The sequence below is a fragment of the Daktulosphaira vitifoliae genome, unplaced genomic scaffold (genome assembly GCF_025091365.1).
Source record: "Daktulosphaira vitifoliae isolate Bord-2020 unplaced genomic scaffold, ASM2509136v1 Scaffold_5, whole genome shotgun sequence".
NCBI classification, from domain to species: Eukaryota; Metazoa; Arthropoda; class Insecta; order Hemiptera; family Phylloxeridae; genus Daktulosphaira; species Daktulosphaira vitifoliae.
Genome location: NW_026099576.1, coordinates 928814 through 947411, shown reverse-complemented (window position 1 = coordinate 947411; position 18598 = coordinate 928814). Strand labels below are relative to the sequence as shown.

The 18598-nt window shown below is 32.9% G+C and overlaps 1 protein-coding gene across 10 annotated transcripts in view; it reads left to right on the top strand.

The window, feature by feature from the left end:
* The window catches only part of LOC126908082 (heat shock 70 kDa protein 12A-like), a 59552-nt gene that overhangs the window by 25066 nt on the left and 15888 nt on the right, over nt 1-18598 (top strand). For 9 of the 10 annotated variants that reach the window (XR_007704701.1, XM_050689943.1, XM_050689941.1 and 6 more), the window contains 4 exons: nt 726-937; nt 12482-12607; nt 13357-13624; nt 14455-14630. Coding sequence is in view for 9 of the 10 variants with exons in the window: in XM_050689943.1 (XP_050545900.1) it covers nt 726-937; nt 12482-12607; nt 13357-13624; nt 14455-14630 (782 nt within the window). In the remaining variant the exon portion in view is untranslated. The remainder of the gene's footprint in view (nt 1-725; nt 938-12481; nt 12608-13356; nt 13625-14454; nt 14631-18598) is intronic. The other variant, XM_050689946.1, reaches the window with a different exon arrangement.

The following is an 18598-nucleotide window of genomic DNA, read 5'->3' as shown; positions in this document are numbered from 1 at the left end:
TTTATAATGCTATAACTTATTGAAAAGTGTATTGATCAATATAATTTTTTTATGGGAAATACTATTTTTTAATAATCCCTTTTTCATTCGACATACTTTATCTTAATCAGGATATTAATAAGGAACTAGCAGTTTATGAAGCTTTTGGAATAATATACCAATTTTTTTAAATTAAACACTATCTAAAGATTTGCATCGAAGCGTTTTTTATGATAGTGATTTTAATCACTGTCAGATATCATTATACTTGATCTAACTATGCCACGTCACCACTGTGCCGCGACCCCCCTGTGCTGGGTTTTTTATAATTAAAAGTAGATAAAATATATTATATTTTCAATGTAGTCTAAAAATTTTAAATTGTTTTAAAAAAAATTGAGCACAATTTTTATTATGAATGTGTTAAAACTTTCATGGATTGTCTGTTACTTGAAGTGCTTGAGGCTATATCCATGTATATAGTTGAGTTCTGACGTTTCGGACTCTGCAATGAGTCCGAAACGTCAGAACTCAACTGTAAACATGGATATAGCCTCAAGCACTTCAAGCAATAATTTTTATTGCATCTAAAGTTAAAAGATTTGTCAATTAGATCTGTTACAGCCTGTATACATAATGATTTAAAATTTATAATGTTCTAGAAATATAACTCTTAAATATCAAAATAAATATTTTCTTAAAATCTATTTTGTTAAAAAACTACTTTGACTTTTTTTTCAATCTAGGTGTGGACATTGAATTCATAAAACTTTTGTGCTCATTATTTGGTTTTGGATTTATGTCCGATTTCAAACTTCAGAGACCAGCTGCATATGCTGAACTTCTTCAAAGATTCGAAGAAGTAAAAAAAACTGTATCCAGCAATGGGAAAACTACTGCAATTATTAGACCACCTTATGCATTAGCAGATCATTATATGAAATATTCTGGCAAGAATGTAAGTATAAATAATTATATATCAATAATTAGCTTGAGGTAGATATTCTAGTATGGAACTGCTACATTCTGCATACGTCCTCGCACTTTTGGTGTCTTTGAGGATTTGTACATTCTATTTCTTTATCATCGTGTCTCTTAGTTTGTCTAGTTTCTTTAAAACTACATTATACTTCATCATTAGAAGATTGTGGTTACTATTAGCGTCTGCTCCTGGGTATGTTTGCATCTATGGAATCGTTTCCTTATCAGTATATGGTCAATTTGATATCTTGTAGAGTCTTCAAGTATGTTTCACGTATATCTTCGTCTTCGGTGTATATTCTGAAATGTGTTATGTAATATAGGTCATTATTTTGTAAAACTGAAAACAAAGCATTTTTGTAATGTATGGTTTAACTATGAATTTCTTGATCTATTAGATAATATAGACAAAAAACTATACTGTAATATGTTGACAGATGATGTTGTGTTAAAGATATTAGCACCACATATAGACATAATTTCTAAATTTGTGAACATAAATTAAATTTAAATCATCCTCGGGATGATTTAAATTTATAAATTATATGAACCATATAATATGAACCATATAGTAAAATTTATATAAAAAATAATTTTTATTTTTATAATTATAAATATGTATGTATGTATATATAGCTAATGCCAAATTTTTAAATAAAAAAATGTAAAAAGGAAACAGTAAAATTTGACGATATTTTCATTTATTTTTATGTACATCGTATATTCTAGCGTACGTTCTAATCTAAAAGAAAAGGTAGTAGTTTTAAACATTAGTGGAAAAAATTTTTTCCTCTTAAAATACACACAAATATTAATCAAATTAAAAAAAAAAAATTTTTTGGTTTACTTAAGTGTTCGTTGAACTTAACCGTATTTTTGAGCTTTTTATGGACTTTACACAATCAATTTTGGACTTACAATTTTTTTTTCTAATTATTATTATTCAGCATTAAAAAACGAACAATTTAGATGTACTAAGTAAGAAATTTGAACAAAAATTGAATAAATAATGACATTTTATGTTTTTTTGAGTATTTTTGGTCAATTTTCTTAAAACGCGTTGAGCGACCTGTAAAAATTTTTTTTTTAATCTCAAATTTTCATAAAATGTTTTAATGTATATAATACATTTATGAGGTATCTCATTAACATTTCGAAGATCGATTTTTTTTGAGCCACCCTAATATATATATATATATATAATATATCAATACTCTCGCCACAATATCTAACAATAACTACAGACCGATTACACCGATCAAAATTATTCATAAAAGAGTACAAAATTCATCGTCCCAATCGAATGCAAACAACTCAGTAAATGATGGCTGGACCGTTCAGAACAATAAAAGAAATCACTCCAGCTCCTCGTCTTCTGAACCGCCAAACTCACCTAAAGTACTTACTCAACCAATCAAAAAAAAAAAATTATTTTCATCATCAAATAGATTTGAAGTTTTAAAAATAACTGATGATCATGACGATGCGCAAAACACTAATACATCCTCAAACAACATGGATAAAAACAACACAGAATCTATTATCAAACCCCCTACTCCAATTTTTATAAAGGGCGTGCAAAACTTTCCTGCACTGTGCAAAAATCTAATTGAGATACTTGGAGTTGAAAACTTTATTTGTAAGTCACCCACGGATCGATTAAAAATCCAAACTAGCCCTCCTGATACATATAGGACATTAATTTACTTCCTCAAGGAGCAAAAAGCTGAATATCATACGTATCAACTGCAACAAGACAAACCCATTCGTGTAGTGATTCGCAATTTACACCCAACAACTCAAAACAGCTTAATTAAATCTGAACTGGAACTCCTTGATTTTGAAGTACGTAGTGTTACTAATGTTCTTCATAAAGTTCACAAACATCCATTACCACTATTTTTTGTTGATCTGGAACCTCTCAATCAAATGATATATATAAATACCTCCATGCTTTATACTAAAATAAAAGTTGAGGAACCGTACAAACCTAAGATAATAAGTCAATGTATAAACTGCCAGGAATATGGCCATACTAAATCTTATTGCAACTACCCATCACGATGTGTTCGTTGTGGTGATTTCCATCAATCATTCGACTGTTCAAACTCTCGTGATGCTCCACCCAAATGTGCACTTTGTCAAAGAAACCACCCAACCGAACTACAAAGCTGTTTAGTCTAAAAAGAACTTCAACATCGTAAGAAACCCACTTCTAATAATGTATTTTTGTCAGATAACTCTAGACTTAAGTCAAACGTTGTACAAACTAGCCACCCAGAAAATGATGCCCCCCTAAACTCTTCTCGTTCATATGCTAAGGCTACCTCCGGTCAACGCTCAATTCATCCTACTCTCTCCTCTCCTGACATTAATAAAGTAATGACTAATTTTCTTGAGGATTTTAAATCTCTTATAAATACTCTAATATCTCTCCTTACTAAAGCAATATCCTCTCTGTTAGATAAAAGAAATGACTAATCTCTCTACAAACAAATCCCTTCTTGTCCTACTATTTAATGCAAATCGTTAAAAAATCACACTCATGAACTCCAAACAACTATATAATAAACGTATTGACATTGCTTTAATAACAGAAACTCATTTTACTCAATATTCACACATACACATACCTGGTTACAAGCTACATAAAGTTAACCATCCAGACAACACAGCTCATGGAGGTGTGGCCATCTTAAAAAAATCCGCAATAATATATCAAACGCTTCCAAATTTCTGCCAAGACTGTATTCAATCTTGTGCTATACTAATCAGTTTAAATAATATTCCAATTACAATTGCAGTAATTTACTCACCTCCTAAGCACAATGTATCATATGCAAAATTTTTAAATTATTTCAATACAATTAACAATAACTTTATAATTGGCGGTGACTATAACGCAAAGCATCAAAGTTGGGGATGTCGAGTAAACAATCCACGTGGATTACGTTCTCTACAATTTTATTAATTCTAAACATTTCAAAGTACTTGCTCCTCCAGGTTGGGTTATTACATAAAGCAATAATGGGAAGTCGATCAACATTTTTTTGTCCTGTTAATGAAGGTAAAAGTTTACCATTCCAATGAATGACAACGGAATCTTTAATAGTTACCAAATAATTATTACGGATTTTTTCAGCACGTTCTTTACGGTAACGTATGCGTGAGTTTCGAATTGAAGATCTATTTATAATTAATTTTTCAACGTCCTCACCTAATGCCTCTGCTGTTGAAATTAATATATGAACTGCATCTCTATCACTAATTTTGCATTTATCGAGTGCAGCTGCAAGTTTTGGCGTAATAAAATCAATACTTCCTCTAGTCGGTTGTTTAACGTACATTTTAGACGGTCTAGGTTTGTTAAAATCATCTTTAGCAAAGTCAGACTCTGATGATGAGCACATTTCTACTTGCGCATCTAAAATACATACTAAATTATTAAATAATAATACAAAAACAACATTAAACTTACTCAATGACTGTTTCTCGTCATAACTTCTTTTACGTCTTTTTTCGGACATCTTATCCTTTCGTTGGCTCTTTTTTCTTTTTGTGTAATATTTATATCAACTCCTAACATAATACCAAGACGTTCTTTTTGTCTTTACATTAATAAAAAATCTCTATCTTCTTGTAATGACATTACATTAAGGGCATCAACTTGAACAATGTCAAATAAATCATTTAGTTTTGAACTAAATTCTTCATTTTTTTTTGCTTGAGTGTCAGATTTTCTGTATTGCAGTTTTTGTAACTTTCTCTATTCATCGTAATAATTTTGAAGTTTTTTTATGCAATACTGTTCAGCATTGATAGGTATACGCGCTTTTTGCCAAAAAATACTTACCTCTTTTATTGTCAGTTTAGAGCTTTCAAGTATGCTCAAGTTAACATGACGAATATTAAAAAAAAAAACCGATAGTACTTGTCTTATTGACGGTAATTTACTACCAATAATTTGGTTTGACAGGAAACTAATTAAAAATATAATTGTATCTTATCGTTAAGTTTTCCGTGAAGCCATTTTAATATGTATTAAAAAAATGTTGAAAATCAAAATTATTGTAAACACTAAAATGTATACGATCTTAAAATGATCATACGGGCGCAGTAGAAATAATGAAAACAATAACCTGAAAAATGTATAGTTAGGACAAATATTAGTAATGGGTTTTGATAAAGACTTTATCGTCTTTTTAGTCATTCTTGTGATAAATTGTGACTTGATAGCTCGATAAAAGTTTATTCAAGATTATACATTGATGTTATGATATTTTACGAAAATTACCACGAGTTGAAAAACTACAACTAACATTAACTTTATTTTGTGAGTTTTTAACAACAAAATTATACATATTGACTTTTTATATATAAATAATAAGTAAATCAAAAGATTGTTCAGAATATAATTTGTGCAAAATATTATTTTAAACAACTTTTGTTTTGAATGCATTATATAACGCGCTAACTAAAAAAAAACAATGAAAAATGTACGGTTATTCAAAATTTTTGAGTTTTCAAACTTTAGGCCTTTTGTGGCACGGATTAATCTTTCCTGATTTACCTGAAACATTGTGTAACTCATTTTTATAAGTATTGGAACTAATTGAGATTGTATAATTTTTAAATTTTACTAAATTAATTTTAAGAACCACCCTAATAGACAGCAATAATTTCTACTTGTTTAAGACACCACGGTACTGGGTGATATTCCGATTATTCGAGATCGAGAAGAAAATCGCGCCCCCTAATATCGATCGAATTTTTCATTCATGTCTTTGTTTTAATCTTAAAAAAAATTGGATTCCGTTTGTGTTTTTCTTTTATTTGCTATAATAAACGGGTCAACGCTCCTATCGCCTATCAACCGTTTTCGTCTACCGGTATATTTTTTAACTCTCGACAACACCTGATATCCAAGTAGGTGTCAATTACTTAATTTAAATAGCTCTTATTTTTTAATGTAATTAGTAATACAAGTAAGTTTACTATTTAATCTTAGTAACTTAAAACTCTTAACTTAAAAATAACTTAATATTTTTAAATCTAACTTATCCTCATAATTTAGAGAAAAAGACTAACTTGTTCAGCCTTGATCATAAATAATATAGCCCAATAATATTTTTGAAAATATATCGCCTTTAAGGAGTCGTGATGTGACCATTGATTACACTAATTGATGATAAGCTCTAGTATTAAACCGTGTCTTAATGTAAGTTTTTACAGCGATAGAAAGTAACATGTCCCTAGTGCAGTAAGTAACGGGACATCACCAAACTCCACTTTCATTTAAATATACACCAGTTCAGCTTTAGTTGATGGGCTAGGTTAATAATCAACGGTTTCAATCCATGCATCTAGGTTTAATATTCAATAATAAACAGAATTTCGCAGCTTGTTCTTATATTACATAGTTAAAAAGTCAAATATACAGCTACGAGATTCGATAATCATGACAAATGTATTAATTAATATAGCATGTCTTAGGTCATAAAAATAACTTTTAACTATTACAAGAGCTAAATATTTAATTATCAAAAATATTAAAGATAGTATCGGATACTAACCATGTACACACTTCTACATATTTGGGAATTTTACACATAAATTGAGAAAAACTAATTTTCACTTCAAAATATTATAATTTACACATTTTCTTAATCAGTTAAATGCCAGAGACAGTTAAGTACTAAAACTTTTCACCTTAACACATTTAATTTAGGTTTTTTTTTATGGATAAATAGGAATTGTTAGTTTTAGTTATTATAGAGGTGGACATTATGTCCATGCACTCAGACCTGTTGGTCCATCGTGCATACCTCATACCGAATTGTCTTGATTCGGTTTACCCACCTAAGTGTTATCACCAAAGTGTTAATACATTACCAACCATAAAGTCACCTCTAAAGATGACCAAAGAGCCCTGTCTTTCTGGCGAAATTAAATATCTCTCTGGGTTTTAGGTTTTTAATATCCTCTTTTTCAGGAAATGGTTTATTCAAGTAGTTTGATCTTAGTGTGGACAAGGCTTCACATTCGCACATGATGTGAAATGAGTCTTCCTCTTCTACTCCACACTTCCTGCACAATGGTGATTCCGATACCCCTATTGCGTTAAGATGCTTAAGCAGGTGACCATGTCCTGTCAGTAGACCAGTCAGGGTGCTTATTTGATGTCTAGTCATGCTATTAAGATCACCCAGCAATAAACCAGGGGTCTTGATAAACATTTTAGATTGTCTAGGTACTACCAAGTACTTCCAGATTTTCCTGTGTTGTTCTCTGCACCAATTCTTGGGTAACGCTTTGAGCGATTGCTCAGTGAGCCCTACCACTNGAGCGATTGCTCAGTGAGCCCTTCCACTGGTTCTGGGCCAACATAGGTGTTCTCTGCTCCTTTCCTGGCTAGAAAGTCAGCATTCTCATTTCCAGTGACACCATTGTGACACGGGTATTTCGAGTGTCAACAAAAGTTTGTTTCTTAACTATAATATAGGTAACACAAATACGCACAAAATGTCTAAAATATTACTACAATGGCACTGGCCGAGAGCAAAAGAAAGCACGATAAATTTTAACTAAACCAATATATATATATATATTACAATTTAAATTAAGAGTTAATACAACTTAAGATTTTAACAGTAACTTTTAATGTACCACACGTGACAACGGCGGATACAGAAAATTCACGTAGGACGTCAAAAACAAGATGGAGCGTTCACCGCCGGCGCTCGGTGGTCGACCGCGCTCCAGTAGATAGACTTTGCACCCTGACTAGATAGCGGGGGTACTCTAATCAGGCTGGGCTCGCGATGTAATAAGGCGGCTGATGGAAAAGACGAGGTGACCGTGTATTTCACGTATCGCAAAATATACGGTACCGTGTCAATTGTATCCCGGTACTCACGCTAGTGTAAATTTGTTGAACCTCGATAGTGATTCTAAAGTTTCCCTGCATTCGAGGACCAGCTTTGAATTCACCTGATCGTTACAGAGTGCTTTCAAAGCCGCTTGACTATCACTTAAGATAGTTATCTTCCTATTTTTGTATACCAGCAGGTTCTAAGCCTCTATCAGTATTGCCATCACCTCTGCTTGGAAAACAGAGGGTGTTGTGTCCAATGACATACTAACATTAATTTGAAGCTTTAAACCCCAAATTCCAGCACCTACTTTTCCTGATTTTTTGGATCCATCTGTATATATCACAAATCCTCCTTTTTCAGTCAGGCGGTTAATATTCCATTCTTTACGTATAGTGATCTCCACTTTGTAGCGAATGTTATTCTTAAGAACCGGTTTGACATAGTCCAAAGGGTATTCCAAAAAGCCCTGGTCTATCTCTTTTAGTATTTTACCATGTTCTGTTGTATCACTCTCCAAAGTCCACATACCTAAGTTGTGAAATCTTAGTGCTGTGGCTTCGGCGTGAGCTTTAACCTCTAGATGCATAAGAGGTAATCCGATTAGTGCCTCTAATGCGACCGTTGGTGTAGTTCTTAATGCTTCAGTGATGGCCATAGCAGCTATTCTCTGTATGCGACTAAGTTCTTTCCTAGCTGTAACGAGTGCTGTTCTGGTCCACCAGACTAAGGCACCGTACAATATCATAGGTTTCGAAGTGTACAACCAATACATAACTCTTGGTTTAAGACCCATGTCTTTCTCAAGGCTCTACTGCAAGTCCACAATGTGGTCATTATTTTTTTGATTCTTGACTCAACATGTGATTTCCATTTTAGCTTACTATCCAAGATAATACCTAAGTATTTTACTTCTGATTTTAAGCTAATTTCTTGTCCATTTAGAGGAAGAGTGTCAAGACTGTCTAGTCCTATTCTCCTTCTAGTGAACATAACAACCTCTGCTTTATTTGGATTAACAGATAGACCATACTTACTACACCATATCTGTATAGTGTTTAGTCTCTGTTGTGCTAAGTCTATAATAGTATCTGGGAATTTACCCACCACTGCTATAACTAAGTCATCCGCATAGGCTTGTGTATAAAAATATTTGTTTAACTCTCTAATAAGCGAGTCCAATACTAGACACCATAGCAAGGGGGATAGAACCCCGTCTTGTGGGCATCGCTGTTTTACACTCTTGATTACTTTGGTCCCATTGAGCTGTCCCAAAATAGAGCGTTCCTTGAGCATGGATTCTATCCACTTAGTAATAAGTGTATCTATTCCATGCTGTTGTGCAGATTCACACATAGCATTGAAGGGAGTATTGTCAAAAGACCTTTCGATGTCCAGGAATATACCTACTGCATACATTTTATTCTCCACAGCTTTCCCTATCTTAGTGGTTAAGCAGTGTAGAGCTGTATCAGTAGATATCCCCGTTTGATACGCATGTTGGTTTTCATGTAAAGGGTTCCCCTCAAGAGGCATCTCCTTGGTGTACCTATCAATAAGTTTATCCACAGTCTTAAGAAGAAATGAAGTAAGACTATTAGCCTTTAGGATTTTGCTTCATAATAGTTAGTCCGGTTAGGTTTGAGTATAAACACCACCCTGACCTTTCGCCAGCTTTCCGGTTGATAACTATAAGCAAGGCATGCCCTAAATATTTTGCAGAGATGGGGGACGATTATCTCTAACCCTTCTTGCAGAAGTCCAGAGAAAATCTCGTCACAACCTGCAGCTTTAAAACTGCCAAAGGCTTTTTTTGCCCATCTTATTCCACTTGGGGTTATCAATTTCCTGGTTAGTCTCCAATCAGCACAGCTCACACGTTTGTCCTGTGCATCATGTTCCTGTTCTCTGTTGTTAATTGCAGAGTCAGGAAAATATGTGTTCATCAAATGAGATAATGTTTCATTATCGTTATTGGTGAACATTCCGTCTGGCAGTATTATTGCCTCAACAGTTTTGTTTCAACTTTGTTAATTTCCAAAATGAATCGTAAGTGCCTATGATCAGAAAGAGAAGGTTCGGAGTACACTTTCCACCCTTTTATCTTTTGAAGTAACCCTTTTGAGCAGACTGTCAGATCAATGACTTCCTGCCTGTTCCTGATAACAAAAGTAGGTTCACTAACTCTATTCAGTATACTAAGGTCTATAGTCAGCAATAGATTCATTATAACCTCTCCTCTTTGGTTGATGTTACTGCTCCCCCAAATAGTGTGGTGTGCATTAGCATCCATACCTAGGATTAGTTCTAATTTTTCATTTTTGCAATAATTAAAGAGCATAGTTAGGTCCCTATCTGGATCTGTGACCTCATACGGTAGGTATCCTGAAGCTACTATAATATTTTTACCATCATTTAGTGTTACTTTAATAATAGTCAAGTCTGTACATGATTGATTAAGTATCAAGCTGGCTTTAACTTTATTATTAACCAAAATGCAAGTTCTTGGTTTATCTGCTTGTTTATGAAACAGTTTAAAAGTACTTAGATTTTGTCCCTTAATCTGGTCACCATTTATCCATGGTTCCTGAATAAGTGCTATTTGTAAGGGTATTTTATGCCTCTCAGTTAGGGTCCTTAGTATACACTACTGGCCCCTTTACTGTGATGCAGGTTTATTTGCGTGAATCGAATTCTATTGTCAGCCATTCAGAAAAATTGATGATGACGCTTGAGAAAGCACGCTGTACTGGGTGTGATACAGGTGTCTGAAACAGTTCCTGTGTCATATAGCCCTCCTTGTGGGTGGTGTCCCCCCGTCGTCTCCAGGTGACGACCGTACCTTAGGTTCGCTCTCCACATTTCCTTTTGGATCCTTGAAGAGGTTTCCCTCAGCTGTGACCGTTATTGAGGGTGGCGGTTTCCTGGGTCCCTTTCCCTTACGTAACACACTTCCTTCCCTTTCGAAGCAGGAGTGAAGTGCATCTGTTTGTTTCTTACCTGTGCCTTACCTCCTTTTCCGAGTGGCACTGATGATTCTTCAGCCTTCCTCTTCCCAGATTTTTGAGGAGTAGATTTTTTCACATCCTTCTGGCTGGTGGCTGCTTGGCAACATAGTCTGTGAAGGAAACTCTGCCCATTCCAAAATATGGACTGCGCTTCAGTTCCTCCAGTTTGGCTATACTCTTTTAGTCCACACTTAGAAACAAAGTTTGTCCTTTCGAGCCAACATCTGTCTCATGGTGGACTTTCCATATCGTTGTATTCAGCCCTGGATTTTGTTTTGCCAAAATTTCCAAGTTCTTCTTGAACTCTTTTGGCAGCCCTGGTATATGAGTGACCATCCGTTTGTACTTGATCGGGTTGTAAGCATTTAATTGGAGTTCTGCACCGTCCCAAGGTTTTATCAGGTTGACATGATCAGTGAGCCACTTAAGAGAGCTCTCTTGGGCTGCACTGATCACAAGTGCTCCATCAGTGAGTCTGATGTCTTCACACCTTGATACGTCGGTTCCTTCAGTAACCGACAGTATCAAGTCTCCAACACAAGACTCAATGAATAGCCCCTCCTCTGTGGTCAACTTGTTAGTTGGGTTGCCTGCGAAGACCAGAGCCACTTCTTTATCATCGGTTATCACGTCCATTTAGGTCGGTACCCAATGAGTTTCCTTACATGGAGGTTCTTAACCCTTGTCCTCAGGTTTTTGAGCTTCGGTTCCCTTTGATTTTTTCAAGTCATCGGTTCCTTTTGTCTCCCTCCTTTGGTAGGTTCTTCTGTCCCTCCATGATTGCTCGGCTCCTCTTCAGCTTACGCCTCTGACTGCCGATCAGTTTCTCAGGTCTAAGTTTTAGACCCTCGATTTTGTCAGCTACTGATCCCAGTTGATTTTGCGATTCCTGGTCGGTTGGGTTTGACGTTGCTGTCTTTTTGCTAGTAGACGGTTCCCAAAGTGTCCCGTTGTTCGCATTGAGACCTTCAAGTTCGGCGATTCTTCTGCAAAGAGTCGCCAGTTCACAATTTTGTTCCTACAGGTTGTCCGTAGGATCCTTGATCGTCTCAATTTCGTTGTTTTGTGGTGTTTCTATGTTTTTGTCTATATAGTTCCCACGAGTAGTCGAGAAATAAAGTTCCGTCATAGTAGAGCTCGATACTGTGATAAGGCTGTGTACTCTATGGTGCGCCAGGTGCCATAGAGGATCCACATGGTCTCTTTACCTTTCGGCTAACTACCCTGTGACAAGTTAGCAACCCTTTCACTTGGTATGGCTGGGTTAGCGGGGCCTATTCGCTGTTAGCAAGCAGGTATGCCCAGGCCTACCCGTTCTAACTAACCAAAGTCATGACCGTTTAAGAGCAGTGGTACGTGTTGACACCTCCACTGAAATAACTATGGTCCACGGGTTTGTTAGGGCCGTAATCCCTGCGGATTCCCCTGCGGGAATAGGAATTGTTAACAAATATAAATTATTTAATAGGATTAAAATTAATAATTTTCTTGTGCATCAAAACTAATAATTAAATTATTGTACACTTATATCTGATACAATTCAAAATAAAAAAAATTGTTAAAATTAAAGTTGTAAAAATGTTAGTTGTTCTTTTATGGTAAATTATATAATCACGATTATTACTTTTAATATGTTTTAAGATATCTGATGCTGTTAAAGATTACAATTGCGAAGAAATTCAATGGAATGAAATAGATGGTTTTTTTATCATAAAATATAAGATTGTGGAACGTTTATTTTTGACAAGTTTTGAATGCATTTCTGAAGTAAATATAATTTAAATAATAATAATTTAAAGGCTAAAAAAATATATTATTTTATTCTTTTTTTAGAATTCCCTTTCTTATTATTCTTTGCGTAAGCTTAAATTTGTTTACATATATTTTACATTTTGATTCTATTTTATACACCCAATTTTTTCTTATACATATTTTTCGTTTAAATTTTTCTCTTTTTGTTTATGGATTAACAAATTATTAAAAGTTCCTACAGTTAAACGTTAGCTTGTATTATTATAAATAGCGTCAGTTGTGTCGACTTTTTAGTATAAGTATTTGTCTGACTCATAAACCATTTTTGATCCTTTAATAGCCCTTATAATTAAAAAAAGGATTTTTACCCTAGATTTCATATTAATGGGGGATTCAGACACCAAGGATTCTCACTAAATATACTACCAATGTGAATTTGCAATGGCAAATTCACATTGGTAGTGTATTTACTAGTATTATACGCTGTCACAAGACTATTTTTTTGATTTTACAAAATTAAAATTTTTATATTATCATTTCCTGCTCTTGAAATAGTATTAAAAAAAAAAAAATAATCACATGAATTATGTAAAGAATAATTATCAATTTTTTTTATTAAAGAATTATTATTTTAGACTTGTGACACGCAAGCTCATCTTATTTATATTGTCCATATTATTAATTTAGATTACAGTATTTTACTTACCGTTAATTGTTCATAATTTTCTTTTTTTATTAGTAAATTTTTTTTTGAAATATTTTAGCAAATCAAAAGCATAATAAAGAATAACAAAAATGTGACACATATGTTTCTCGTTGGAGGATATGCACAATCATTATGGCTTCAAGAAAAAATAGTAGAGCATTTTAATCAAAATTTAAACATTTTTTTACCAGAACAATCAGCAGTTAGTGTTTTAAAAGGAGCAGTTTTATGGGAATTAAATCGTTCAAAATTTCCAATTCATAAAGCTAAAAATAGTTATGCTTTAGGAATTATAAAACCTTTTATTGACGTTAAACATCCTATTGGTAATAATATAATATTTTTTTTTTTTTTGTAATTTAAAAAAAGTAATAGCACAAAATGGAAATGTCCTGTATTTGATTAAACTTTTATTAATTTTTAAAGCCACTCTCTAACTAAATTAAAATTCTCGATACACTTGACTATTTTCCCAGAAAAACAGATTAAGAGCTTGAAAAAATCTACTGCAATATTCGGATGTATCTAGCTATCGTATATACATAAATATACGATAGCTTAAGGTACTTTTCCCAAACCTTTATATTTTTGCTCTATGCTACATTTTATAAATAATTAATTTTTTTTTCAAAAGTTGATTATCATTTAAATAATAAGCTATATATACAAATGTTCGTGTATTTTATTAGATGTTTTATAATTTTTAATAAATTAAGTAATATAAATACCGAAAAACTGGGTTTATTAAATATTACTTTAGCTCACTTGAGAGCCTTAAAACTCTTGGGGTTGTAAGGTCAGTCCTCCGCGGTACAAAGCTGAATTGGCACACGTTCAATAGGACGACTGGGGTGTTTGGGCGGGTTGGCGTCGGGTGAATATCGCCGCCCCCCGTAACACGGGAGCCTCCTCGTCTCCCAGGTCTGGGTCCCTTAGGTCCAGGCCACATTCCCTTTGCCTCTTTCTTCTTCCTGCTTTTTCGGGTCTAGGCTATTCAATGATGAGTAGCCTCGGCCTACCTCCCTCTTCCACTGGCTTCCACGGGGTAGAAGTCGTCCCATCCAAGGCGAACTTCGCAACTATGAGGTGTGCAGGCCGTTGGGGCGACTTTATGAAAATAATAGATTGATGTTTTAATTTTAATTTTTTTTTTTAGAAAAACTCGTTATAAAAGATGGTAAACGTTGGTGCACTGACCTGCTGGATTATTTAATTGAAGAAAACGACTTAATTAGAGTTAATGAAACTATCACTAAACGATACATTCCTGCTAATCCAGTTGAAGGTTATATCGTAATAAATATATATTTAGTACAAAATAAGTCAGCTAAAGTAAGAATATTATAAAATAGTATAAATTTGAAACTTATAAAATATGGCAGGCCTTATTGTAAAGTTTTTTTTCTATTACCCACTGTCCTTTTATTATGTTGTGCATCACGAAATATTTTTTGGATAACAAAGCAATGGGGGGGGGGGGTCCGGTGGTGGCACAGGGGGCAAAACCCCCTTCGAGCCAACGTTTTTTTAGCTTTTTATTTTAGTAAAAACGTTTTTTAAAGCATAAAATTTCATAAAGACTTTGGTAGGTTAGTGTGGGTAAAAAAAAGTACTACATTTAATGGAGACTAGTGTTTTATTATTACAATAAATCCTAAAACTTTAAAAAAAGAAACAGAAAAATATATAATAAAAAAATAATTTGTCTCAAAATTAAAATCAGTACAAACGAAACTTAAAACTTTCTAATAGGAACTTTTTCTTCGTTTTGCGAATCTTTTTGGTTATCATTTACACTTATAAATATTCTCTTATACCACTCTTGTTCTTTCGTCTTTACAGTTTCTCTAACTCTCGTTTTTTTCTTAAACCACTCATTAATTTCTGGATGAGGATTCCATTTGGCTAATGGAGGAAGATTAAAATAAATATATAGATATTCATTCTCGCTTTCAATATTAAGACTGCTTCTATTGCTGGTTTTCAACAAATTGTTCACACTAATCACTCTTGCAACGTCAGCGGAATGAGATTTTGCTGCAAAAATTCTGGCCATAATAACAGAAACATTGGAAAAAAAATAATTTGTCGTCACTAAAGCCTGAAGAGTTTCTTTCAAGCTGATTTTTTTTAACTGCTCAATATTTTGATGCGTGAGAGCTCCGAATATTCCATTGAAAGTTCAGCAAGATCTAAGTCGCTTCCTAACAATTTATGAACGACTTTCATATCAATGGATCGCTTTAGTTCTGTGAATGGTTTTAAAATTTTAACAGTATTCGCATCAATATCGAATATCTTCTGCAAAAAATTTACAAGAGAATCCACAAGTTCATTGCATATTACGGAGTAGTCTCGATTCTGAGAAACAAACTTGTGATGTTCCTTTAAACGACGTTTTCGATTTCTTGTTAAGACTTCTCCTTTTAGTAAAACCTCATTTTCACTATGAATTTCTCACTTTTCCTTAAAGGTTGTCACTCATCCACCAAGCAACACTTCCGTTTTTAATATTTTAAGCCTGGATATCTCGTTCACTGTCTCTTTGTCCTTATCCAAAATTGTAATTGTATCAGACTGCAGTTTTTTCTGATATCTGCTGAAAACCATCAATACGTCTGCAATAAATGCCAGGATTATTTGTAGATTGTCATAATTAATTGGTGATCAGTGATAAGTGATAGTACATATGTGCTCTTGTTTGTAATCAACATAGTAATGTAATTTGTAGATTAATTTACCCGCAGTTTGTTTTAATTTATTAATTAGTCTTTTATGTTTATATGAGTGTCGTTTCAAATAGTTTTGTGCCCTAGTATCGTGGTTTTTTACATGTATAATTTTTATGTTCTTCGTACAATTTGGTACGTTATCACTATTATAAATTCATACATTTTGTCTGATACTACTGATCAGCTGTTTACTTGGAGATTTTAACGCTGGTCATCGTCGTCCTGCAATTTAATTACAACTCAAATGTGGTTCGGATTATTGAACCAACGTGATCAGCATCATTAGTCATATTATATCAGGACTGAGGTATCTATATTATTATACATCGAAAACCATAAATATATATATATATACATACTAAACTCATCAATATGTCCATGAATAAATCTCCAGTTATTAAGCCACCCTCAACTAATGTTAAAAAAGATGTTTCTCTTGTCGATATAATGAACACCCTCAAAATCATGCGGAATGACATTCAATCGATTAACTCAAAACTATTGACCCAAGAAAATACGTCAACAGCTATTTTAAATAGAATGGATACTCTCTCAGCCGAAATTATTTCATTAAAAAACGAAAGTGCGCAATTAAAAAGAGACATCGAAAAACTAAAAACAAATTCTCTGGATCATACATGTTCATCCAACACTGCTAATAACTATCCCGGGTTCGATTTAGTTAAAGAAATACAGGAAAGTGAAACGAAATCCCATAACATATTACTATTTAATGTTGTCAAATCCCAAGATGATGAGATGAAGCTTGCTACTGATCTTATAAAATCATTAAATATTGCTGTTACCATTACTTCAGCCATTCGTCTTGGTAAGCAATCGAATAAACCAAGACCTATTAGAATCGAATTTGAGTCTACTCAGTCAGTCCTTGCAGTCTTAAAATCTAAGAAAATACNATATAAATAAATTATTATTATTAAATTATAAATAACTCTGGAAATCGTAAATTTATTACAAATCGCAGCAATAGATATAGTGAACTCACACTTATTTCACTTTAGTCTCTCACATCGCGTATCAAGTTGAACTGCTTCCTATTGTGTTTTTCTTTTAGTGTACGTAAAAATGTCCGTAGTATTACGAAATGACAATAAAATATTTTTAATAGGGTCTTTGACTACTCAAATTTTAGGTTCAAAACTTCCATCCATTGGGCAAGTTCTAAAAGTTTTTTTTTATAACCTAAGAATTGTTAATCTTACTATAAGAGCAAAAGAGCATTGACTATTCGCGAGTGTAATANTTATAAGAGCAAAAGTAGCATTGACTATTCGCGAGTGTAATATTTTCTAGGAAATGGACGATTTCATTTCAACCGAAATAAAAAAATTAATGGTTGTATTCCTTAATAATGAGTCAATAATAAACCCTAACAAACGTTTTATTCTTTCATCGAGTGATATTGACAAATCATTTTCAGGTATAATAATTTTTGATATCTTTATTTTTTGATGACTATTCAGTGATTGATATTTTAGAAAAAACTGTAGCTTCTTTTTTGTCAAAAAGCAGTATGAAATTTTTTAAACGATTCGATATCAATACTAATTTTTTAAATTTAGTTCCAAGTAATTGGAATACTGATAATTTTTATTTACACGGAAAAGAAATTGTATGTTCACTTAAAGTAGTAAATGACTCTGCAGAGAAAGCGGTTAAGCTAATAGAAGATTTTCATGAAAGTTTAATTGTAAACGATGAAAAAGCTGAGTTACTTTTACACTATGTCCAAGAGCATAGCATATTATATCTTAATTGCAACAAAGAAACATTAAAACATAGTTTTTAATGTATATTCTTGTTATAATTTGTGAATTAAACATTTTGTATTTTATGTAGTAATTTTTTTTTTATTTATACATGAATATTGAGAAGTAAGTATAATTATGCGTTTAAGTCAAACAACTACATCAATTTACAATATAAATGAAATATATTTAAATTAAGCATTAAAATTCATATATTTAGTAAAAATCGTAATATGATCGAGTTATTTCAGCTATAGCAATAAAACGATCGATTCAATGAAATTTGTACTTATTACTTTTATTTCGTAAAATTTAATTTTAAACAATTTTTGTATGAAATATTAGGTCGTATCACATATGGTTCGTCATATATGATGAAATATTCGTAAATATGCTAATTTCGGCAATTTTACGAAATATTATGTATTTTGACATTTTTCTAGAAAACTAATGGATTTAAAAGAAAAACTGTAAGGACTTAATTTATACAAAACAATTAGATCTACAATTTAGTTTTAATATTTTTTTTTGTGAGAACGCTAATTTACGAGTTAATTGCTAAAAACTGAAAAAGTACCCCTTTTGGCCGATTTTCAATCCCAAGTCGGCACGGGTTAAACTTATCTGATCGGCCTGAAATTTTTTGTAGCCAATTTTTATATGTATACACACAAATTTGGGGGGTGAGCCCGAAGAATTTCCAAAATTTTCAAAATAAGGGACACCCTAATATATATATATATATACATACTAAACTCATCAATATGTCCATGAATAAATCTCCAGTTATTAAGCCACC